This window comes from Hesperophylax consimilis, chromosome 16, assembly GCF_061612785.1.
Source record: "Hesperophylax consimilis isolate HC1 chromosome 16, BYU_Hcon_1.0, whole genome shotgun sequence".
In the NCBI taxonomy this organism is placed as follows: Eukaryota; Metazoa; Arthropoda; class Insecta; order Trichoptera; family Limnephilidae; genus Hesperophylax; species Hesperophylax consimilis.
Window position 1 is genome coordinate 24514 of NC_142851.1, and position 26785 is coordinate 51298.

The 26785-nt window shown below is 34.5% G+C and overlaps 1 protein-coding gene across 5 annotated transcripts; it reads left to right on the top strand.

The window, feature by feature from the left end:
- The first annotated feature begins 339 nt into the window (after nucleotides 1-339).
- LOC149416504 (zwei Ig domain protein zig-8-like) lies at nucleotides 340-26429 on the top strand. 5 transcript variants are annotated; one of them, XM_089641381.1, is made up of 7 exons: nucleotides 340-648; nucleotides 1643-1960; nucleotides 15966-16177; nucleotides 24444-24654; nucleotides 25050-25177; nucleotides 25265-25433; nucleotides 25675-26429. In XM_089641381.1, exons 2-7 carry the CDS (start codon nucleotides 1867-1869, stop codon nucleotides 25827-25829), a joined length of 969 nt encoding a protein of 322 aa, XP_089497507.1. In that variant the 5' UTR covers nucleotides 340-648; nucleotides 1643-1866; the 3' UTR covers nucleotides 25830-26429. The 5 variants fall into 5 exon arrangements, with proteins under 5 accessions (XP_089497507.1, XP_089497512.1, XP_089497509.1 ...); XM_089641386.1 differs by having other exon boundaries at nucleotides 25056-25177; XM_089641383.1 differs by having other exon boundaries at nucleotides 1695-1960.
- Nucleotides 26430-26785: the final 356 nt, after the last annotated feature.

Genomic DNA, 26785 nt, shown 5'->3' on the forward strand with positions numbered 1-26785 from the left:
TATTGTTAGTTTTTAGCAAAGTTGTGTATATAACTTTTAGTTTTTAAACTTTGGTACCTTTTAGAAAACAAATTATTTTTCAGAAGTTTGAAAATCACATTGCACGTGTATTTTGTCTATCGTAATGGGCTTTTATTAAATGGAATCGGCAGAAAAGCAGACTAGTGACGTTGATTACATCGCACAGTGCACGTTATAAACTGCTTTTGTGCACATGCTCACAGTGCATACGCGTGAGAAGGAAAATAATCAGGAGCCCACGCTCCAGTAAAAGGTGATTTGAGCGGTGTATTCCGTCGCGCAGGCGCGGCCTTCCCAGCGCCAGTACCGTCCCGACACTCGTCCCGAGCGCTCCTCCGTCGTCCGCACGGTCGCGCGGTGCCTAGTCCGCAGTCCGCACACCGCACTCCACACTACGCTACTCGGTCACATACACGATTTGGATTGTATATGAGTTAATGCGGTGTTCTCCAAGTTACGGTTTTTATAATCGTTTAAAAATGTTAAAATTATTTTCTACAAAGACATCTAATTAAATTTGATCAGAATTAATCGTGACAACTTTTAATAAAAACCAACAAACAAAATATTTTACGTTGAATTTGTTTGTATGTATTTCGATTAAAAAAATTGTGTTTAATTTCAAAGGTATGTATTTTCAACAGTGTATAATATTAACTTTAGTGTTGTTAAGAATATATTGAGCAATTATACATAAGATAGGTACTGTTTTGTACAAGGCTCTTAAGAAAAGAAAGAAGAATAAGGTGAGGGAAATTTATTTTATCACCACTCTTGCTCTTTCTTATCTGCATAATTTTATTCTTTTACCTTTCTTCGACATTACTTTTTGGGCACATATGTAAACCAGATTTACTAGTTTCACGGTTATACTCAAGTTTCCGGATAACGTGTATAAAGATACTACATACCCGTGTAGTTTTGCAGATTTTGTAATAATTATTATTTTAAATTCCAATTATTAATTGTGAAGATTTTTTTGCAAAAATATTTTTAACATGAAAATTCCACCACCCTGTTAATTTAACCTTAACAATATAAGTTAACTGTATTGTTATTATAAAAAAATATATATATATATAAAGAAATTTCATTAATTATTGTATTGAAAAAATATATATTGAAACTCCATTAATCATTGTATTGATATTAATTTATTTTAAATGTATTGAAACTAGCTAATTGTTTTATTGTATTCAAACCAAATATTAACAATAATTTTCAGGCATGACTTTTCACTCAACCAATTGTTTGTTTTTAACGAAAAATGCATACTTTTCCATTTCCGGAAACTGAAATACTTTTGTGTCTTTATTATTTAACGGATGCAAAGCGTTTTTAATTATTATCTATGAGAATTAAGCGTGTACCAATTTAAATTATCAATACAAATATAATTAAATAAATTAAGTCGCTTATCACTTGAATTTATATTTTTAGTTGTTAACGCTACTAACTAGCTGCTGTGACCTCATAATAGATATCTACACGACCATAAATATCGGTTATAATTAATTTCAATTTTTTAATCTTCATTAAAAATTTATTCGTTTTAAAAATGAAATAAAATATTATTATTCTGTTAATTATATCGACATTATTGGAAAAAAAACTTTTACAGAACATTGTTTTTTGAATGCCGACGATGTATTTTTAAAATGACGCTTATTTAGAAAACTGAATAGTTATCGTAAACACGATCTGTGCAATTGGAAATAATAATGTTATGTTGAGTGGTAAAAGCAGTGATCTACAATCAAGAACAAAGTTTCGAAGATGGTGTGAAGCAGACAGCAGCAGCTGAGGCCGCTGGAGGACGCTAGGGGCAGCTGGAGCGAGCCCCCCATGACGGTCTCCGCGGCCCCCGCCCACGGGCCCCGGGCGCCCGGGACGCTCACCGCCACCGCCCTCGCGCTCTCGCTGCTAATGTGCTCTGCAGGTGATTCCAACTGCCCATTCATTTTTATATAGTATTTTATACGTTCAAAAACTACCTAACCTTACCATAAACATTTGCAGCATATAAATATAGCCCAAATGATCATAAGTTTGAAAACTTTTTAACAATTTGGTAAACATTAGGCTTTCAAACTATTTAGCTTGCTTAAACGCTATATATTTCTTTAATTAACCGGTTAAGCTTATTAGCTTCAACACATTAAAAATATAATTAACTACTGTTAGTAAAAAAGACTCCAACTTCGGACTCGATTTATTCGAAAACGAGAATTTAATCAAAAAGCCAAGTAATAACTTAATATATATTAGGAATACCCCGAAAGTCAACCCTTAGTGTGATCAAGGCTTGGTGAATTTTAGTTAAGTCTTGGTTTCCCGATCTTATCACTCGTTTCTGGACACCTTTTTTCTGCCACAAAATAATTTATAATTTGTCACTATTGATAAATCTCTAGTACCACTAAATCCGTACAACGTTCTTCAACATGACTCGCTCAACCTTAAGGTTTATGATGGTTGGTTGTACATGTAGAGTTTTTTTGGCATTGTAAAGCGCAATTCACGGAAATTTTATAGAATTGGTCAATCAAGTTGGCAAAGTTATAATTTTAATTTTGTTGTATCACTGTGTCCTTCTTTTTTCTGAAGCCAAATTAGTTGATTACTTTTCTCTCTTAAAAATAGGTACCTTAATAGTTAGTGGATGAAGAAACTGTAAGTACCTACTGATACATTGCCACACACCATTTCGCTCCACCTGCATTTGGATATAATGGTAGAGCAAGTTCAATGAAATTGGTTCATTGTGACGAGTACACACGAATAATTTGCTCTCGTCCGTCGGTATAAACAATAAAGGTCTCTTTAGGCCCTTTGGCAGTACTAAACGTGTGTGAGTAATACCATAGATATTTTGGAAGTTTGTTTGTAGACATGGTATTATAATTTATATGTATGTAAATGTTTTTGTTTACTTAAACCAAAATAGAGAATGTTAAGGGACATACTTGACTTACTTTAAACAGTGAATCCTGATTTGGAGTAAAAATAGGATGAAACTTTCGACATTTTTTTACGAACTTCATTTAAAAAGCAATAGGTTTTGGACAGTTAGGACTAGGGTGAGGGGTTGGTCGGTCACTAGTATAAGCGACCAGTGGAAGATTTTTGTTTGGTTTGGTTAAAAAAAAAAATCAAAAAGGCACCCGGTTACCAAAATTTAATTATCATTTTATACTCTTAATCAATGTCAAATTAAGTCAGGCACGTCCCTTAATACCCTGTATAATTTAACTTTTCTTTAATAGGTAAGTAAGTGTATAATGACTTCAATTCATCAGTTGATTTTTAGGTTGACGCCCTACTAAATTTCTAATTGGCATTTACAGCCTGTATACATATATGCATAACATATATATAAGCTGGTCGGGGAAAGTGTGCTAGTAAAATATTAGTAAAAAAGACAAATAACTATTACTCGGAATTTAACGTTTTAAATGTTATTTTTGGTAAAAAAAATTAATGGGCATACAAACCATCATAAAAAGTTGATGGTTTGTATGGGAAATAAACATTCTTACATGAAAAAAATATTTTTGTATGTGAAAATAAACTTTGGAATTTCAAAAAAAATAATTCACCCTCCGAAGTTAGCGCACTTTATCTCTATATTGTATTGTATGTTGAATTCGAATGATTTTTTTTAAAGTCAGAAAAACTAGTAAGTTTGATTTACGACTTCGTTGGATATTCAGGTTTATTTCTAGAAATACATTTAAAAAACTAATAACTTTTTTTACTGTCACTAAAGATATCGCAGAAATTTCTACACGAAAATAAAAAATAAAAAAAAAACTTTTTGCAGATACGGAGTGAAGTAAGTAAAAATAATCAAGTTTTTTCGTTTACTGAGCTTAAATCCGTATCTGCAATGAAAAGTTTTCATGATTTTTTTTTATTTTCGTGAACAAATTTCTGCGATATCTTTAGCGACGGAAAAAAGGGAAAATTTGATGTTTTAGTTAAGGTAACTTTTTTGTAGGTACCACATAATAATATAATATAAAATATATGAAGTGTGTGGATAAACTCATACTTGTATTCAACTGTCCTGTAAAATATAATATAAGCGACTCGTGCTACAAAATAGTAAAATTATATAAAAATTAATTAAATTTATTCGGTATGGTTTCCGAAAAGAACTACGTAATCTACTGAGGATCTACGATATGATTTGCCAAAAAATATATTATATTCAAATTTGAAAATGATTTTTCGCCTGGCGCCACTGATCATCACAGGTTGGTGCTCTTAATCCATTTAGTAAGTCTTTAAAATACATGGCCAAAATAATACAAACACATAGCGGTATTATTAGCTCTCCTTCATTAAAATAACGCAAACACATAGCGGTGTTATTGGCCCTAGTTTATTAAATTAATGCAAACATATTCCGTTCTTATTGACCATAGTACATTGCAAATAGCTTTTCCCGATCTGACACGCCACGCAAGTGATAGGGAGGCGCATCTTGAACACACCTCCCATGTTGAACTCGGGCACCCCTGCTAAATCACCAAAACCTTTTCTAATCACTTGGGGTGAACTATGTTTGCCAAATCACTTCGTTCTTTTGAAATTCACTAGACGTATGAAAACAAATGTCTACTAAGTAACAAACACTCAAACTAAGAAACGTACTGGCAATCAGAACTACACTAAAAAAAAGGAACGACGCCGAAACAGTGAATTTTGATATAGAATTCGAACCCGTCACTTCCTTAACCTCCTCTTTTTAACCAAATCGCTTGAGAGCTCTAAATTTTTAACATTTAAGTTCATCTCTCGTCTAACCTCCCTTATCATTCATATAACTAATAAATACACTATTGTGTATTCTATTTAAATAATAATGACGTGGTTAGATGGAGAAGTTCTCCAATAATGGGTACATATTTACTGACTTAATAATTAGACAAAGAGACATTGACAACGCATACATTCAAAAACTACATCCCTTTATTCTAGATTTCCTATACGCGGCCCATTCTCAAAAGTCGTTTCTCACTCAATATGATAATAATGGTGACTGTGAACATGACATGTTAGACATTGTTTTTCGAAAAAACGATGGAGGTTTATACCTATATGAGGTCACTGATATGACCCAAAAACCACGAAAACATGGTGAAAACCAAGCATCCTTGGCATTGGGTAATACAAACGGTGTTGTAATATCCGAAAATTATTCATATGCCTATCCCGTGGAACCGGTTATTCATCCAGCTACTTTTTCAACCGGTTTCCAATACGATGGCGGTAAGGTTCCTTTTGAATGAATAAATAACTAGTAAGTAACTTTCGGTACTCACAGGCTTTTCATAGGCACAGCTCCAATTCGTATTTTATAAAATTCGATTGGAACCGTTTTAGGAAATTACATAAAGTTTCAATTTCAAAGTTTTCATCTGGGATGCTGTGTTGCGCATTATTCACTTGTCGATTATTGTCAAATAACTTGAGACGCATAGCTTAGGCCTAAATATCCCAGGGACTTTACCGCTCATCTTGAACATAGTTTATACTGAGCCACTTCAATCTTACAAAAAAGACCCATGGACTTTCCCGCACATCTTGAACATAGTTTATACTGAGCCACTTCAATCTTACAAAAAAGGCCCATTGACTTTACCGCTCATCTTGAACATAGTTTATAATACTGAGCCACTTCAATCTTACAAAAAAGGCCCATGGACTTTACCGCTCATCTTGAATACACCTACCAAAGAACAACTTCGGCTGTCCAGGTCAAGGCGCACAGTTTGAGCCGCATCTCGCAAAAAGGTCCCAGGGACTTTACCGCTTGTGATTAGAGTACCTACCTGCCACTGACCTACTTCGGTCGACCAGGGGAGGTGCGTAGTTGAACCGCGTCGCCTAAAACAAACGCATGGGCTTCAACGCTCGAGTTTAGCACACCTGCCACTGAGCCACTTTGACTGTCTCGGAGTCGGTGGTTGTTGTGTGTATTCTAAGAATGTCTAATAAAAGATTAAAAGCAAAAAGTTATAAAGTTAACTGATGTTTTTATTTTTATTTATTTATCGTTTCTTTACATCGTATCTTTTTTTTTAAAGTTATTATTTTTAACCTCACTAGGACAAGCCTGTGTTGAGGTTAATAATTTGACAAAATATTAAAAAATAGTACAAAGATTATATGAGATTTAAAATAGTACAAATATTAAAAAAAATAATTCAAATATTAAGATAACAATATTGTTACATTGACGTTTCTGCGAATTGGATACCTACATGGTACCTATCGGCCTATTCATTACAATATAATGCTGTAAACATGTAGGGTGACCATGATATTTAATTGCAATAAAAATGTAACAAACTATTATTTTTTTTTTAAATAGAGAAGAAAGAAAGAGAGAAAAAAAAATTTACATTAAAAAAAGAAAAGGATGAAAAAATTAACTTATTCAAAATATTATGCCACAATTTAAAAGGACAAAGATGAAAGAATATGTTGGAAATCCTCGGATGGCAGAAATAATTTAACATTCTTTTTAAATGTACACAATGAATTTGACGATTTAATGTGATCTGGAAGGCTATTAAATAAAAGTGGAGCCTGGTACAAATAATGTCTCTGCCCAAATGAGGATTTAGGGTGAATTGCCATAAAGTTCAGACCAGAGCCAATTCTTGTAGTACGAATTTGTTGCGTTCTTTTCGCAGAACTAATATTGTTAAAAAATCTGCATAACGTTTGTAGGATAAATAGTTGTTTTAAATTCATGATATTACATTCCTTATAAAGTAACTGTGTAGGATATTTAAATTTTTTCTTGTACATAACTTTGCGAATCAGTTTTTGGGCAATATTAAGTGGTTCTATTACAGTCTTCAGGCAGGAACCCCAGCACACTATATTATATGAAAGTAGGCACTAAATTATAGCAAAATACACTGTTTTTAATTTTTCCTTGTCTAGTACATGTCTGAGATCTTTAAAAATATAGATAAGTCTCCTAACTTTATTTACTAACATTTCGACATGATCATTCCACTTCAAAAATTTATCAATTTTTACCCCCAGGTATTTGAGGCTGTCTACACTTTCCAAGGGGTTGCAGTTTCACTTTTGCACACAATTGTTAATAATCAAATTATGAGAGGTAGATGGCTGACTTTTATAAGAAATGCTAAAAGTGATGTATTTGGTTTTTTGTGTATTTAAAGTTAAAATATTATTACTCAGATAATTATTAACTACTCCTAAACCTGTATCACATTTTTCAAAAGTTTCACTCCAATTTTTACCCTCAAATATTAAGGCAGTTTCATCTGCAAAACTAACAATGTTACCTGGAATTTTTAGACTGCATAAATCGTTTATATAAATAAGAAATAATATTGGCCCGAGTACACTACCTTGTGGTACTCCAAATGAGATAGATTTACTATCGCTTAACATTTTATTTATTTCTACTTGCTGTGTTCTATCACTAAGGTAAGATCTGAACCAACCCATAGCTGTATTATTAATGCCTAAAAATAATAATTTCTTAAGAAGCAACTCGTGGGAAACCGTATCGAAGGCCTTTGATAAGTCTAAAAATACCGCTATAGCTTTGTTGCCATAGTCCAGTGCGTTTATAACTTTGGTCAATACCTTTAATATAGCATCACTCGTACATCTGTTCTCTCTGAAACCAAATTGGCTGTCGGAGAGTATTTTGTATTTTTCTAAAAATGATAATAATCTTGACTTAGCCAGTCTTTCTATTATTTTTGAGAGAGTATTGAGCAAAGATATTGGTCTGTAATTATTAACATTTTCGTGATCTCCTCCTTTGAAAAGAGGTATAATCTTGGCATTTTTACAATGGGAAGGAAATATGCCATTCTTAAAACTAAGATTAACAATATGAGTTATAGGACCAGCTAATTCATAAACATGCTGTTTATACACCATTATACTTAAGCCATCGATACCACAGGAAAAAGACATTTTTAATTCATTTATAACTTTAGTAACTTCAAAAATGCTAGTAGTTTTAAATTCAAAACTATCTCATGTAACTTGAGTACCAGGTTTAAAATTGTTAACAAGATACATTTCGTTGGTTTTATTAGCACTGCACAAGTTTTTTGCGTATGTAGGACCAATATCACTGAAGAAGTTATTAACATGGTTGGTAATTATATGTGGATCCTCCTGCAATGAGATAGTTTTGTTATTGATTAAAAAATTTTTTATGGACACTTGCTCCTTTTGAATATTTATGGCTTCCTTTATAATCTTCCACTGTTGCTTGTTATTACCGTTGACTTTATCCAATTTCCTTCTGTAATACGTTTGCTTTGTATATTTTATAATTTTTGTACACCAGTTTCTGTATCTCTTATAATAAGCCAGCAGTTGAATATTATTAAACTCTCCTCGACATTTGTTGTGCAGTTTGTCGCGGGTTCTAAGGCATTTGATAATTCCATCATTTATCCAAGGTTTTAAGTATTTGATGTTATGTTTTACACTTTGTACCGACGAGCAACTTTCCACGTGCATTTTTAAACATTTTACGAAGTTTTCAGTAGCTGAATTAACATCTTGCGATGACAGGACTGACTGCCATGATTCTTCTTTTAATTTAGCCTTTAAAAGATTGTTATTTATGACGGTTTTGATTTTTTCATTTTCCTTTGCTATTTTCTTTTGTCTAAAGCTCATAAATCTCAGCAATACCGCATCATGATCTGTTATGTCAGTAGTGAAGACAGCTCCCTGTGGTTCAAATTTAGATTTTACCATAATGTGATCGATGCAACTTGAAGCAGTAGACGAAACTCTTGTAGGTGAAATTATAATAGGCTTTAAGCCGTGAAAAGCCAAAAGTGAGAGGTATTTTTGAGTTTTTATACTGTTCAAATCTAATGTATTAATATTTATATCACCACATAAAATGATTTCCTTATTTTGTATAGATGTAGAATCAAGTAGGACACTCAGTGATTCAAGGAAACTATCTATATGAGTCTGGGACGGAGATCTGTAAATGGCTATTAAACATATATTATTCGATATCTGCATTCTTAAGCAGTGTGCTCCAGGGAAAACAATTTCCTCAACAGTTGCCTGAACATTTTGTTTCACGTAGGCAACTACACCATTGTTTTGCAAATAGTTATTATTTGTATTGTAAGCTGTGTATCCTGGGATGCTAGGTATATTGATCAAATTTTTTAGCCAAGCTTCTGTTAAAACTAATACCTCAGGACGATGTTCTATGCCATCAAGCATAGTTATGGTTTCATCAAAGTTTTTACTTAAACTTCTAATGTTCAAACAAACTAAAGAAAAGTTTGAATGTTTCAAAAAATTTTTGCAAGTAAATGAATCTTTAATAGTTAAATTAGGTTCTGTATTGTCATCCAAATCAATGTTTTTTCCTAAATCGATGTCCATTTTTAATATATTAAATATTGTCGGTGCCTTTTACCATACAACTTCTATATTCTATTGAGGTCATCTTCGTGTTTTATTTCTTTAATTTTTTTTCCTTCATCTTCTCTCATTAGAATGGATCCATTTTTAAACCAAATATATTTGTATTTTAATTCTCTTCCCTTTAATTTGGCTTTCCAAAGCAGTTCTTTAAAATAAGGAGATAGCGATTCTCCTAGGAATATCATTTTCTCACGGTTTGAGATCACCTTCTTGTTTGCCAATAATTTTTCATCTTGTTTCTGGATTTCTAATTTTTAAGAATTTTTTTTTCGGATGTCCTGGTCTTCTGTCATATTGTCTTATTGCTGATGTAATATCCTCTGTACTTATTTGGATATTAGCACTTTTTATTAGGTTTATAGCAGTTACTTTGGGATTTTCATCTGTCTTTTCCTCAATTCCTGTTATTTCAATACAGTTATCGAGGTTCGACTGTTCTAAACAAGCCAGTTTGGTTTCTAGATGTTTAATAATTTTACTTTTATTTGTCAAATCATTTTTTAAGCTTTCGACTTCTCCTTTAACTTCATTCATGGAGTCCAAACGAATTATTATGTCATCACACTTTTGACAAATAAATTCGGTAGTTTTTTGAAATTCAGACATTTTTTTTTCAATGTTTTCGAGTATTTGGGTTTTGAGTTTCTCCAGTTTTGTGTCTACGAAAGACGCAAATTTAGTAAAAGTATCTTCTTCTGGGCTAGTGTCTTCGGGGGCAGTGTTCATTTTGTTTTTGGATCTTGTAAATGTATTTAGAGTATCTTGTTGTTGAGAGCTTGTTTTTTTGTTCGAACTCATGGTCATCCTTGCTGTAGTTTTGGTAGAAACAATAAGATGCGCAAGCGCCGTCAAAGCGAAACAAGCAAGCCGAATGGCCCGAGTTTTAAAGATGGCTGTGGAGTTGGCCAATCACAAGAGATTCACTTATACAGTAAACAGATGTCAACTTCACCGTTACTATTTCGCGATGTTAATAATTTATAAGTCACTTGAGTAATCTCGCTTCAACGCGCAAAATTCTTTTCACAATTGATGCAGTGAACACTTAGTTAATGTCGCAACTGACTCAAATTGAACCGTTCACCGATACACACAATTAAGCCAAGTTTTCAACGGGTCACTATTACTGTGTGCTACTTTGATTGTTGTCGTTATATCTATATCTATGTTAACTTGTTGTTTGTTTTTTTTAGTTTTGTTTATTTTCTTGTTTTCTTAATGTGTTTGATATTTTGTTTGTTTTATTTTTGGAAAAGTGTGAGTTCACACTCTTTTCTCCCTAATTGGTGAAGCCAGACAGTGATCGATTTACGAAGAGCACCTATGCTTTCCTTTTTCCAAGTATCAGGTATAAAGTTGTAAAGTTTTGGGCCTAGGAATGAAAAATGTCTTTGCGCGAGTGAAGTTTTGGTTGTGTAATATGTGTTAATTGTTTTTTTTTTACATTAGAATGTGATAATGTAATTTTCAAATTCTCATTTTATTTTATTATTCTTGTATTTACATTTTTCCACATTTATGTAGTTTCGACTACCATAATACGAGCATGTGCCTAATGTGGTATAAAATCACGAATGAATTAAGAATAAATTTTTTTTTAAATTTTATTTAGTACTTAGTACTTATTATGTTAATATTTTTACTATTATTCTAAAAACTGTACGTTATTTTAATTATTTGCATCTGTTGTAAAAACAATCATTTCATAGAATTACAATTTTATTATCTAAATAGTTCTATTCCGAAGATCACGAGAATCATCATTGCCATTTTAATTATAATTATTCCTTACATTTGGATACATTGTCATTACAAGATAACTATTATTGTAAACCCTTAACTTGGTAAGGATATGAATATTTATTTCAGAAATATTTGTTTTAAAAGGTTTTCTTCATTTTGTAATTTATATGAAATTTACTTGATACAAAAACGGCGTTTTCAGAAAAAGATACGTTTTCAGATTGTATCTTTTCTTTTTATCGCCAAAAATTTCATAATCATATTATATTTTTTTAAGAATTTGTCTTTTTAGATACATTTCTGTGATGCCGATAAACAAAGTTTTACGAACAATAATGCGACATTAGACTCTAAGAACGGGGGTTTGCTGGACGCTTACAGTTTAATTATTTCTGATGAACGTATTTCAAAAATAACAAATTTTTCTTAAGGGATCCCTACGGATGTAAATTATGTATATTTAAAATTAATAAAAATAGGACCTTACAAATAAAATATTTTATGTAAAACGGTTTGAAACTATAAAATTAGCGGTAAGCACCACATTTTATTTTTGTAGATGATGCATTTGCAACTTCAATCCGAGGGATCTTTCTAGAAACAATTGAGATTTTAGTAATACGTTATCAGAAATAATTCAAATAAACCCCACGGAAAGATCGATTTTCAAGGCCTGCTAAGGCAAAGTCGACCGTAGGTCCGTCCATTACGCCGGGACGCACGCCGAAATTTTTTTTTACACCACTTTATCACTCTTATGTCGGTCAGATTCCTACTTTATTTTAGAGATGTGATAGTTCAAATTCAACCGTCGATTTGTCCAATATACCAGGCCCGCGCGTCGGGTATTTTTGTGCATGGCCGTTTCACTTACGTCGTTAAGATTCTGGCTTAGCAGGATAATCATCAATAAATAATAATAATAGATCTTGCATTTTTATTTTTTTTTAACCTTCCGTTGAATATAGTAATTTATATGTTTTCTTTTTTTAATTAGTTTTTTCTATTTCCTTATATTTTGTTATCTTCTTATATTGTTTATAATCATATGTTTTGTAATTCTATAATTCGTCGTGTAATCGACGTATTATTTATCCACAACCTTACACCATTCCCCCATTCCACTCTCACTCCCCCCCTATTTCCTAACATGCTCTCCGTACTTGCTGCTCACATTTATATTTCACTATTTCACCAGTTTAGTATAACATCATGCGTGTCCTTCATAAAACTCTGCATTTATTATTATTTTTTTTTTTTATCTCTTATCTTTACCAAAATTATTTACACTTATAGAAAAACTTACATAATTCACGATGATTACTATTATGTATCAAAACTGTAGAGGACTACGCACTAAAACAGACATATTTCACAATAATATTTTATTGAATGACGATTGTTACATATTCGGTATTTCTGAAACTTGGCTAATTAATTCTATTTTAGATCCGGAACTGGCACCAACAGAATTTTACAGCGTTTTCAGACGGGATAGATCAAATAACATTACAATTAATAGCATAAACAACCAAGAAGATTCTCGTCGAGGTGGTGGAGTGATGATCATAACACATAACAATCTTAACGCTTACCCTCGCGAAGAATTGGTCTGAAATGCTGAATGTATCTGGGTAACTATTCCCCCTTCTAACTATACCTCCAAACGTACTATCCATGTAGCCTGTGTTTATCTCCCACAGGGACAAGGGTATGAAACTGCACTCAATTCATTCCTTTGCTTACTTGCTAACGTAAAAGATCAACATCCCGATGACATTTTACTTGTAATTGGAGATTTTAATATGCCCACCGTAACATGGAATATACATAACAATGATTTACACTTGACACCTGAAAACTTGAACACAATTAGTTCCTCACTTGCTGACACAATCCATTATTCTGAATTAAAACAATATAATTACATAAAAAATGCAAATAACAGAATCCTGGATTTAGTTATCTGTAATGAGGAATGCCAAGTATATCATGCATGCGATCCTCTTGTCAACGAAGACTCGCACCACCCATCACTCAAAATTATGCTAAAAATCGATATACTTCCTATTATTCACGCCCCACCTAAAGAAATTTATCAGTTTACAAAAGCCAATTACGAGCTAATCAACCAACATCTGTCAATGACAGACTGGTCATTTACTCAGGAAAATTCGGATATTGACGTAGTAGTCGATTCTTTCTACAACATTTTAAACAGTACCATCAACCAGTTTGTCCCTAAACGTATCATCAAAAAGAGAAAATTTCCAAACTGGTATTCAGCTTCTCTAATTAAAATCATTAAAGATAAACAAAAACTCCATCAAAAATGGAAATCCAATAATAATCCAGTAGACTACATAGAGTTTTCAATCAAACTTACCCAACAAAAAAACTTACAGAAGCATTGCTTTATTCAGTACATAAATTCAGTTGAATCTAATATTCTTATAAATAATAAACAACTTTGGAACTATGCTAAAAGCAAAAGTAAAACAAATGGCATCCCACAAATCATGCATCTTAAAGATGAATCAGGCACCGGTGCTCAACAAGTGTGTCAACTTTTCTCTAAACACTTTCAGTCCACCTACGTTAATGATAAGGACACGAATGATCCCAGTATAGTCGATAGTTTTACCTATATGAATAATCATAACCCGATTGGGAACGTACAAATAAACAATTTTTTGATCAATAAATACCTGAAGAATTTAGACATTAGTAAGGGTGCTGGCAGTGATGGTATATCGCCATACTTTATATCAAAATGTGCAAAAAATCTTTCATACCCCCTAACTAATATATTTAGAATGTCACTAAAAGCAGGAAAATTTCCTACAAAGTTTAAAGAAGCAACTATAATCCCTATTCATAAAACAGGTTCTAAAAGCAACATTGTAAACTACCGCCCAATCTCAATTCTAACTGTATTTAGTAAACTCTTTGAAAAAATTGTCTACGATCAAATTTATACAACAATTGTTCGCAACATACAAAACCAACAACACGGATTTCTACAAAAAAGATCGGTACTAACAAATTTGGTAAATTTCACGGAATATTTAACGAGCAATATGGACAATAGAAACCAAGTAGATGTAATCTACACTGATTACTCTAAGGCCTTCGATAAAGTAAACCATTTCATTTTAATTAAAAAATTAAGTCAAATAGGCATCCATGGTGATTTACTTCGGTGGCTCACTTCATACCTTCGGTGCAGACTTCAATGTGTATCAGTTGCGGGAACTAAGTCCAGTTTCTTTTCCGTGCCCTCCGGTGTACCTCAAGGTTCTCATTTAGGGCCATTATTATTTAATGTGTATATTTATGATATTCACAAATGTTTTTTACATGCCAATTACCTAGCATATGCAGACGATAAAAAAATCTACTTAGTTATCAAATCAATCGAAGATTGCATTAAACTTCAAGAGGATCTCAATCGTCTTTTTAACTACTGTGAATCAAATAAACTTGTATTAAATACCTCAAAGTGCAATAAATTATCATTTACACGTAACAAAAATAAAATTTCCTTTGATTATACATTAAACGGGACACAAATCAAAGAAGTAGATTCTATCAGAGACCTTGGGGTAATACTGGATGTGAAATTAAACTTCATTCAACACACTGATGCAATCATCAACAAAGCCAACAAAATGCTAGGATTTATAATACGTTTAACGAAACCTTTCCGCAACCTTAAGACTCTATATTCCCTTTACACAGCGTTCATCCGTCCCCACCTAGAACACTGCACACCGATCTGGACTCCTTTTTACCAAGCCCACATTGAAAGAATCGAAAGAATTCAAAAAAAATTTTTTAAACACATTAATTATAAACAAAACTTACATTTCTCAAATTACGCCGATTCTATTAATTACCACAAATTCAACTCACTTCATACACGACGTTTGGTTTTTGACCAAATTTTATTATTTAAAATTCTTAACAATGGCCTCGACTCACCAGAGCTAATGAATTTAATAAATATTCATATTCCAACAAGATCAACACGGCAATCCCATTTGTTTCATTTACCTACATGTAGAACTAACTTTAGAAAAAAATCACCAATTCCACGTATATGTGCCCAATATAATACTAAATTTCAAAACATAGATATTTTTAGCAATACACTTCACAAATATCGAATAGAAGTAACTCGTACGATCGAAAATTAATACTATAGTATGGAATGTATCCAGAGCATCTCCTATCCTCATCCTAAATTCCTATTCCTCCCCTCCTCACCTAAAATATATATATTTTTTTTTATGCAATAAAACTCCATCTCCAATCAATATTAATATAGGAGACTTTTCTGGCTTGACTGTTTTTAACATGTATATATTTATATTTGTATTTTATGTATAAGCTGTTTGTCTCTTACCTTTACCAATAAATAAATAAATAAATAAATAAATAAATAATTTTTAAGTAATTAAATAAATTTTTAAAATGAGGTTTTAAAAACTTGGATATGCATTTTATCTTGTAAAAATAAAGTATTGTTTATTTACTGAATGGATATTACAAACATATTATTTTCAAAACACTTTGGATAGTTATTAAGTTATTTAGTAAAGAATCTAAATAAAAATAAACTGATAGATAAAAAAGAGTTGGAAGGGTATATATGTTGACTTAATTTATTTAAATCGGGCATTGTTGATTCTAACTGGTGATTCGTGATTATCTCCTAGTGGCGGACACCCCGGCGGGCGGGACGGCCGGGCCCGCAGGAGGAGGGGCGGCCAACAGCGCGTCGCGCCGCTTCCTGACAGAGTTCCTGCAGGAGCCGCCCGCCGTGGCCGATGCTCCGCAGTTCGATCTGTCCGTGCCCTCCAACCTCACAGGGCTCGTGGGGCAGCCCGTCCGCCTGCTCTGCAGGGTGCGCGCGCTCGGAAACAGAACGGTCAGTATTATATCACATCCCATTACATGTGTCCTCCCACCTTACAGGGCTCGTGCGGCAGCAGGAGACGCACGATAGTTTTCAAAAACACGATACTTAAGATACCTAGATACAGTAGTGCTCGATCCAACGTGAACATGGTAAATATATATTTTTTAATAATTTATTAATTTGCATAAAGTACATTAACTAATATGAAATATGTCCAATATTGGCTTTAATAACTTCTTGAACACATTTGGAAATTGGAATCAACGAGTTTTTTCAATTGTTGCCTTACAAATTGCCCAGACAATTTCAGGAATTTAAAGAACAAGAATTACAATCCAATCAGGTGATATTGCTATAATTTTAAAAAGATCCATCTTCGATTTGTTGTAAGGTGCGTTACCTTGTTGGAAACTGCCAATCCTACTACTTACGACTACTTCGTAACCCACTACGACTACTAAAAGAAAGCGCAACACAGCATACTGCCCCAAAAAACTTATGGACCTGAGAATCTAAAATTTACATCAATTTATTTCATGATAATAATTCTAGTCACTTACTCACCGACGAATCAGCTTTCAAAATTTCCAACCAATATCGGCGTCACGTTTATTTTTCAAGCGGTGAAATAGATTTCCGAAATTGGTAGGTATCCCTCATTTTGATTGGTGTCCGCAATAACTAACTTATTAACTCTGCAACAATCACAACTACACAAAAATACACGACAAATGTTTTACATCTTTCGCAGAAGAAATTATTATGTTTACGCACCAAAATTTAGTTTTTGTGTAAATTTTGTTGTTTTGCGACAAAAAATTTGCAGGAGGCTAAGATATAGTAGCGAATACACGCTGTTAGCGGTAAGCCATCTTGTATAAATCTATTTAGTAGACTTTTTATACGATCTGACAGATAGTCGGTCAATTTTAACGGCAACACGTTGACATTAAGACATCTTGGAGAGAGTAACATTTCAGGTGTGTTGGTCTCATTGAGCGCTTCCGTAAGTTAAACTTCCGAAAAGCTATTAATTTTCATAAGTTGCACTCGTATTTATGTACACGCACTCGTGAGTAATTTATCAAAAATATACATAAGCCGTACATTTAACCTCGGAGTGTAAAGGCCGCCTAAGTGTAAGTGATAAGTTATAGGACAAAATTAAGTTGTACTGTCTTTGAACTAGAAATTTGTTTACTAATTGTATTGTTGTCTTGTTTTGTGTTATTGTTTAAAAACTATAAACTGCAGAAGTGAATTAAAAAAAAATTAAGCAACTTTGTTGTAAGTTAGTTCAAAACGGCGCGACTGCAAATTTGGAACGTTAAAATAAATTAAAAAATAATAATCCTAGCATTCGGCATAAAGTGAAGAGTATTCTAAGCAGATGTCTCATTTCTGTTAAATTGTAAGAAGGTCAGTGTTGATTTATGGGTCGGTGTGAGTGGTTTATTTATGGAGTCAGTATACATTGTTTACATTGCATTTTGCTTTTAGAAATTTTCTCGTTATTTTAAACATAAAAGCGAATTGTGGGCGAAATTTTTGTGTTTTAAAACGCGTTATTATTGTTTTGATATTTATACTTTAAGATTTATCATCGATGCCTTCGACGTGTTTGAAAGCAATTGTACGTTTTTAATGTTTTCATTTTGAGACTTATCATCGATGCCTTCGACAAGGCAAAAATTAACTCCGACATGATTCAAAGAGTGCAATAATCAATTATCAGACGGACCAAACTGTGCTTGGAAGTTAACGGTGAACATTTTAAATAATTTTTGTAAAGTGTTTGTGTTTTGAATTGAAGATCTGAACATCGCTACATATTGTTAGTACCTACCTATGCTAATAATAATTCATATCCGTTGCGTGGGCGTCTCAGATCGAATGACGAAAAATATTTAACCCTGAAATAGCCGAAAATTTTTTTTATTGTTTTTTTTTTTTTTTTGTGAAAATGCTCAAATCAAAAAAGTTTATGTTTTTTTGGGTTCCCCATGTGGTGTAGATTCTTCAGTTTCCCGTTTGTACTACGAGTTACGAGCATGATTCACATTTTAATTAGATGTATTGTTCTGGTATACAGAATGTACAAAGGGGTGTAGCTTATAGGTAATTCTTATTTCTTGCAGCCAACCCAATTCACAAGATTTAATTTTATGTATTTCAATACAACTGGGTTTTAATACACAGATAGAAACTGAAGCAATCGGAATTCTTTCAGCCAGGGGCTATTGGCCAGCCTCTAGTTTGTCAGTATCAGTGGCTAATTCAGTCGGTAGCCAGGAAGATTTTGGCCAGCCTCTAGGTTGTCAGCATTAGTGGTTAATTCAGTCGGTAGCCAGGAGAAATTGGCCAGCCTCTAGGTTGTCAGTATCAGTGGCTAATTCAGTCGGTAGCCAAGAGGAATTGGCCAGCCCCTAGGTTGTCAACATTAGTGGCTAATTCAGTCGGGAGCCAGGATCAATTGGCCAGCCTCTAGGTTGTCAACATCAGTGGCTAATTCAGTCAGTAGCTAGGAGAAATTGGCCAGCCTCTAGGCAAGGTTGTCAGCGTCAATGCAGCAGGGATTGGCTAGCCTCTAGGTTATCAGCATCAATGCAGTAGGGATTGGTCAGCCTCTAGGTGATCAGCGGCACTGGCTAATTCAGTCTGTAGCCAGCAGGTATTCGTCAGCCTTTAGGTTGTCAACATCTGTGGCTGGTTCAGTCGCAGGAATTCAGTGGCGGCATGGTCATTTGATTTTAAGGGCCGGCACACGGAAACGCCCCATTATTGTAATAATGATAGATGCGTCTGGCTCAGCTGATAGGGTGCCGGAAGTGTTGGTTGTGGCAGGTGACGCAGCTTTCAGTAAGGACCGGCACACGCAGACGCCAGATAATTGTGATATCTTGACAAAGATGGTCAAGTAGCGGACGGGCTTGGCTGAGCTATCCATGACAGTGTTGGTTGTGGCAGGTGTCGCAGTTTTCAGTGAGAATCAGGAATGGTAATTCAAATTATCAGGTGTTGCTTCGACGAGTTGTAAAAATTGAATAATAAAAAATACATTTTTTTGGTGAAGTATTTATAGTATTCCACAGTTGTTCGTGCGACGTCAGCTTGCAAAACATGTTACAGTTTCTGTATTATGTATCAATAATATCAGCCTGGTAACAAGTAGCCTTTGTTCATATTTCGTTTTTAAAAACAGGGTCATCATACTCGCGGGTGTGCAATTGATATTAAATGCAACAATATTATATTTCACTTAGTTGATTTGGCCTGTATCGCCTGTTAACAAATTGTTTTGATGCATAAGTCGAGTATTTTTGGCATTTTTAACTGGTAAATATTGTGATTTGGAAAAAAAAGGTCATCTAACTTGCAGGTGTTTACTTCAAGTTATTGACACAGTGAGTGGCAACATTTTAATCTAGTTGTATGATATGATGTTCGATACAAAGAATACAAAATAAGTAACTAAGACACTATGAACGTAGTTACAGAGCAGTATGAAGTAATTTTGTTCAAATTAGTAAAAATAAACGTGAAAAGTTTATTATGTAAAGCATGTTTGTATTTAGCAAACTTTTATAACGCCAGATTGGTGTTTAACAGAATATTGCTAAAGTTTGTTATGTGGAATAGTAATATAATAACGCTGTTAAGTTTGTAAAATAATTATAAAAATGAACGATAGATGGTTGAAAAACACGTTTGTAATTTACCAAACTTTACTAGGCCTGATTGCGTAGAAGTTTAGTAAATAATTATCTAACTTACCATTACACTGTTTTCCCGCAAGAGCAGGCAGAGAAGACGCCAAACAACTCGGTCTTGGCACACAATCCTTATCTCATTCAATTCGTACAACGTCTTATACATACTCTTCTATTATTCCAACTTTCGACATGGCCAGACTCAAATAATAATAATAATAATTGGATGACTTGCGCCGTTTTTGTGCAAAATCTCCTCAAGGGCGCTGTACAAACTTATAATACATATCTACAGTGATCCATGTTATTACTTACTATTTATGGAGATAATATACAGTACAATACTTACCTGGTTGGTCACTTGAGATTAACACTTAATTAAAATTATCCAATTGTTTATTAGCGAAATTTAGATACAGGATTAAGGACATAATTAGAATATTGGATATAACTGGACTTTCTCTCAGGAATGGTATATTTAATTTAAGGGTATGACAGCTTAAACAGGTAAGTTTTTAGTTTAGACCTGAATTCTGTTGGACTTGTTATGATCTTAGTTCCGAAGGGAGTTTATTCCAAGCCTTCGGCCCAGATACTCTGAAAACGCGATCACCAAACTTAGTATTTGGCTTGCGCTTAGGTTTTATCAGTCTGCCTACAGCTGATGATGTTGCTTATCTAAGAGTCGACTGCCTCAGACCAGTGTTTTCTGGGACGCATAGTTCAGAGATGTAGGGTGGGGCCATTTCATTGGTGGATTTAAACACCATCCAGCACAATTTGTACTAGATTCTTTCAGGGCACTTGAGCCAGTGAAGGTTACAAAGGCGTTCTGAAATGTGCGAATATTTTAAAACCCCGGTGATGAGCCGTGCTGCTGCATTAAACACTGATTGAAATTTGATTTGATATTTTGGAAGGCTGGCATAAATGCCGTTGCAGTAATTGAGACGTGAGACTACGTAAGAGTTAATAAATAGTTTTGTTGCTTCTGTAGGAAGGTTTCTTCGGAGAGACTTGAGTTGTCTGAGGTGAAAAAAATCGGTGCTTACAGTCCTATTTATTTGACTTTTAAACGAAAAGTCTGAATCTAAATTGACACGAAGAAGTTTGACTGTTGTTTTTGGGACGATATCGCTGCCGAAAATAGTAATAGATGAATCTTCTATGAAATGTTGACGTTTTTTTGAGCAGTGAGACAAGAGATCAAATGAATCGATTATTTTGGCGATATCATTTGTAAAAAGGATGAAGAGAAGTGGACCCAAAACGGACCCCTGGAGTACCCCTGAAGAATGTGTTGTGAAGTTGGACAATTTATTTCCAACCCTCACGGCTTGTAAGCGATTGGATAAATAGGATACCCGCATTGGTTGGTTTTAAAAAAATGTTTAAATGTCGGAATTGAAACCAAATGTTTCCTCTAATCTCCTAATGAGGAATTCATGATCAATCGTGTCAAACGCTGCACTCATGTTTAGGAGTGAGATAAGTGATACCTTACATGACTCTACGTATCTGATTCACTTGGTCGTGCCATTTCTTCCTTGAGCGACCCCGACTTCTGCTACCATTCACATTTGCATCGTATATTCTCCTTACACTCCTTTCTTCATTTGCTGTACATGCCCAAACCATCTCAACGTCCCTTTCTTGATCTTACTCATTACAATTTCATCAGCCTTTCACTCAGCAATGCGGATCTCCACATTTCTTACACAATCGTACATGGTTTTACCGCACATACGCCTCAGGGATCTCATTTTAGTCTACTTTCATCCTTTCATTACCATTTCCGTGCCTCATTTCCATACATGAGGGAAGGTATCATCACTCCATTGTGAACTGCTAACTTCGCTTCTTTGGACAATTTTGTGTTAGCGCCAACTCTGTTCAGTCCTCCATTAATGTAGTTACTACATAGACATATGAATATTAGTAGACCTGCCCTAAGTGATTTAAAGCGTATTATCCCCACTCCCCATACCGGTTCCATTGGAGCCGGCTGGGCTCGCATATGGCCTCAAGTGAAATTTGAAAACGTGACGTCATCATTCTTGTGCGAACTATGGTCGAGGCATCATTGGTTCATTTTACGAAATAACACGGCAAAATGTTGACTTGTGATATGAAAACTTGTAAAAATAGATGTGAAAAAGAGAATAAACCCAATTGTCGTATTACATTCCATAAGTAAGCATTATTTTACTTTATTTTAAGCTTATTCACACCGTATTGTATGGATCAGTTTTAGAAACATATACTATCACATCACAATGTAGCGATTCTCAAGTGTGCTCATCGTTGTTTACTGGGGTAAGTAAATTATGAAACATTTGTAAAAGTGTCTTAACTAAATACTCTGAAACTAACTACGACTCTGCAAACAGAAGAAATTTACTTTGCCGAATTTTGACTTCGCAAATTAGTTCATAACGTGGCGAGTAATTTGCGCTCCCATTTTTCAAATGTCTATTCATTCAAAAGCAGATTTTACTTTTAAGAACTAAATGGTGATATTATAATGCGAGATGCCTATTTACTGTCAGATTGATTTATTGACGAATCACAGTCAGCTTAACCCCCTTCGTTCTTCAACAGTTGATTTTACCCCTCGCCATTATCTTCTCGTCTATTAATTCCTATGTCTGTGAGTTACTAGCATTTACCCTTCTTTCAATATCTCTATCAGCCTTCCCATCTCTCGTTAACATACTCCCTAAATACACAAACTCATCCACCTGCTCCGAGTGTTTCTCATTTACAACTACATTGCACACTGTTTTCGTACTCTTTCTTTCAAGCATAATGACTTTAGACTTACGTACCATTCATCATTTACTCATTCTAGACACGAAAGATTCTAGATCTACCATTCTGTTAGCAATCAGCATCGCGTCATCAGCATACAACTGGCAACATACTCTTAAATTACTCAATTTTGCGCCCAATTCTACTTCTTTAAAAAAAAAGTGTGGTAACATAAGATAAAGAATATAAAGATAAAATACGAATGAAAAAAAAATGTGGTGAATTTCGGCTTGGCCCCTTAGTGGTGGCGGTAAATATAGATTAAACCTTATCTGTGTAGCCTCTGAATTGGCGAATTTTCGAAATAATTTTTAGCAGACTTTGGAGCATTATCGAGAGCAGCTAGTCTTGTCTTACGTGTAGGTACACGTCTTACAAAATGCTTCGTTAAATTCGGCGTCTAATCGCCACTCTGCAGCATCAGTATTTTGAAAAATCAAACTAAATCGGTCATTGTACACCTTGATAATAAGTCAGTCAAGTTTAATAAGTTAATTAAAAAAGTGTAATTAAGATCTTTGTTTAGAATTAATTATTTACAATTAATAAATCTCAGAAACTGATGCTGCGCTCTCTCAATTTTTAGTTGATGGATCTTATAAAATGGAGCGCAAATTGCAGAATTATACTCTAGATTGATTCTCACCAACCCAGTGAACAGTAATTTAAAGGAATTCATTGATTTAAAATATTTCACCGTCTTCAAAACAAACCCCAAACCTTGTTTTTTTAGTTATTTCATTTATATGAGAAACACAAGTTCATTTACTGTGAAAAATAATACCAAGGTCTTTAATTTGCCAGAATCTTTCTAGAATAATGATGTTGATACTACTATATTGGTGTATAATGGGATTTTCGATTCGGGCAAAAGTTATGGTTTAATAATTTTCAATATTTAGGAATATTTTCACTGCGGGTGCACCACTCTTGTAACCTCACGAGAATTAACAGTCATTGAGATTGGTTATTTTTTAAATTTAAAGAATATCAGCAAATAGTAATAATATCATATCTTTGTCAAAAACGGTGGTTATGTTGTTGTTAAACAAGGAAAACAAAACTGGTCCCAAATGTGACCCCCGTAGAACGCCGGTTAAGATTTAAAACTAGTGAGAAAGGTGTGAATTGAGTTTAAGTGATATTTTTCTTTTGTGCGGATGTTGCTTTTCAGATAGTGTTTATTGCCAGGTGAAATTTTATGTCATTTTGATTCAGAAAACTTAACTTTTATTCCCCTCGGTTTATTTGTATCCTTTTTCCCGATTCTGTATATTTTCAGGTCGAGAGAATTTGTTGAGTTCTCCAAATCACAAATGTTTTTTTTTATGCTGGTGTTATCACTATTCATAATATCGGTCTTAAATAATGATTCGCTTTTAGGAACGTTACAAGTAAAAATATTTTTTTTCATGAATCTCAGCAAAAATCTCAAGTACGTTATTTGTTTGCAAGTGTGATGAAGTAGTAGTGGTTTCGTAGGAAGAATATTTTTACAAACTGATAATTAATCTTCTAGGCTAGCCGCTCTCGATGCTATTTGGCCAATTGAACCTAGAATATTATAAATTAACCTTGATAAAATTATTGTTTGGATCCATCACAATATATTTAGCCATGATATGTATGCCTGCGCATCCATAATAAGTTAGATTTTTTGGTTTAATAATTAAATTAATAGGAATAGTTGGATGACCTTCCCTGGTTAGTGCTTCTTAATGTTGTTCACTGTAACGTGGAATGTGAAATGGCAGGTTTCGTGGATGCGACACAGAGACACGCACCTGCTGACGGTGGGACGCTACACGTACACGTCGGACCAACGCTTTGAGGCGCAGCACAGCCCGCACTCGGAGGAGTGGGCACTGCGCATCCGGCCCGCGCAACGCCGGGACTCTGGCACCTACGAGTGCCAGGTCAGCACCACGCCGCCCATCGGACACCACGTCTTCCTCAGTGTAGTCGGTGAGTATTACACATTATCGTCTCAAAACATTTTCAAATTGCTATAGAATAGTGTATCGATCTTTTACTCGGCGGTGTCTACCTGGCACGAGAGATGAATCTATGAGCTTATGCCTTATAGAAATGTTACATAATCATTCTCCTCATTATTTTTTATTTATATATATAATAAAATATATATTTATCGCATAACATCATTTACTAATCTATATGTTTCAAATTGACTTGAAATTTCGTTTTAATCATTATTATTAATTTTATATTATACATTTTACATTACCAGTAAAACACAGTTTTGTCTCGTATTCCTAGCTAATATTGACTTTTCTAAGAAAGTAATTAGTTACTTAAAAAAACGTAAGTTGAATGATTCTAATGAGTACGATGTTGCCAAGAACCAGAGACGGAGATCCTGGGCGGCCCGGAGCTGTTCATCAACCTCGGGTCCACCATCAACCTGACCTGCCTGGTGCGACACGCGCCCGAGCCACCGCCTTCCATCACCTGGTCGCACGGAGATCAGGTAACCCATACTATCCTGTCCAGATGAAATTATTGTAATCTAACTCTAAACAAGTCATACCTCATGCAGCGGTATTCTCTCCTACAGATAATCAACTTCGACTCAGCCCGTGGGGGGATCAGCCTGGTGACGGAGAAGGGCGCGGCGTCCAGCAGCCGCCTACTAGTGCAGCGCGCGGGCCCGCGAGACTCTGGTCACTATACCTGCGCGCCGTCCAACGCGCCCCCCGCCACCGTCCGGGTGCACATTCTCAACGGTATGTTCTCAGTTGATCTATCTATTAGTGTTGGATCCATTGTAAAAAGTTCTTCTTACGCGTAAGCAGATTTTATTTCAAAAATTAGGCACTGACAAGACAATGCGAGTTGCCTGGACACTGTCTTATTCATTATTGACAAATCACTTTCGGGTGACGGTCACGACACATATGTATACATGTATATTGTTTGTATGCCGATGGTTGGATATGTTACTACAGCCACCGTGTGTGTTCGCAGGGGAGCACCCGGCTGCCATGCACGGCGAGGCGGCCCCCTCGGCCTCGTGCTGCCTGCTGCGGGCCTGTCTGCTGCTGCACTTGCTTCTACTTCTTCTGCGGCGGCGGGTGCGTCCACCCCTCCCCCATCTCCCTCAACCGCTGAGGACTAAGTGACTCTAACATTAAGTGCTGGGGCCTGGTCACAAACCTCGCCCTTACTTGAGTGTTACATTGTTTTTATATATTGAACGAATCAAACGGATGGTATCGAAAAATACTGATGTGATAATTATAATCGATTATTCTTCGTAGTTCCATTAATGAACATAAAATATTTATAATTATATACGTACGTGATGACTTATACGTAGTTTTCTGAACTGTAAGAAGTTAGGGAATGTTCGTACGTAAACATCAGTTTTTTTAAACTACATAGTCCATTTCCATATATAATATTATTGTTTTTATTATTATATAAATTATGTATCTATTTATTTTTATAAAAAGAACTAAGCGACACAAAATACGTTTTTTGTTGAAACATTTCACTTTTCAAGTGATAATATTCTACTGTTGTATTTATAAAATATAGACTATTTAAATATTATGTAGGTAATGTGATCATAAAGTTAATCATCCCAGACAATTTTTTATATGGCTAAATTGGATAACGAATGCATGTTTGGTACAGATTAGCTGTCGCATCTTCTCTATATTGTTCTTCACCTGTAAAATATGTTGATCTTACTCCACTTCTCTGTTATCATTACCCGAAACAACAAACCTACTATTGTAAATAAAGGATTGTGTTACAAAAATGTTCTTTTTACTGTCTTACCCCAAGGTTTTTGAAAAATGTATTTAACAAGGTTGGTTCGTACAGGCACTTTTTGGGAAAAAAACATCGGGCCTCTCGCAAGCTCGTGACCACAGATATTAGAATATGTGATGTGCTGTGAAGTATTTTTACTGTGGAGCCGTTTGTCGTCGATTTTGTTAACCAATACTACTGTACGGCTTCTCTTACGCTAAAGTGTCCGCCCTTTCTAAAAAACACAAATGTAACGTCTGAATTTCGTTGGCACTAACACTAGAAAATATTCCCGTGCCTACACGTCCCGACAACTTGC

Coding starts and splice junctions, on each gene's coding strand:
- LOC149416504 (XM_089641381.1), top strand. CDS start 1,867: ATGACGGTCTCCGCGGCCCCCGCCCACGGGCCCCGGGCGCCCGGGACG. Junction 1,961..15,965: donor GCTGCTAATGTGCTCTGCAG/GTGATTCCAACT, acceptor ATTATCTCCTAG/TGGCGGACACCCCGGCGGGC. Junction 16,178..24,443: donor GCGCGCTCGGAAACAGAACG/GTCAGTATTATA, acceptor GTGAAATGGCAG/GTTTCGTGGATGCGACACAG.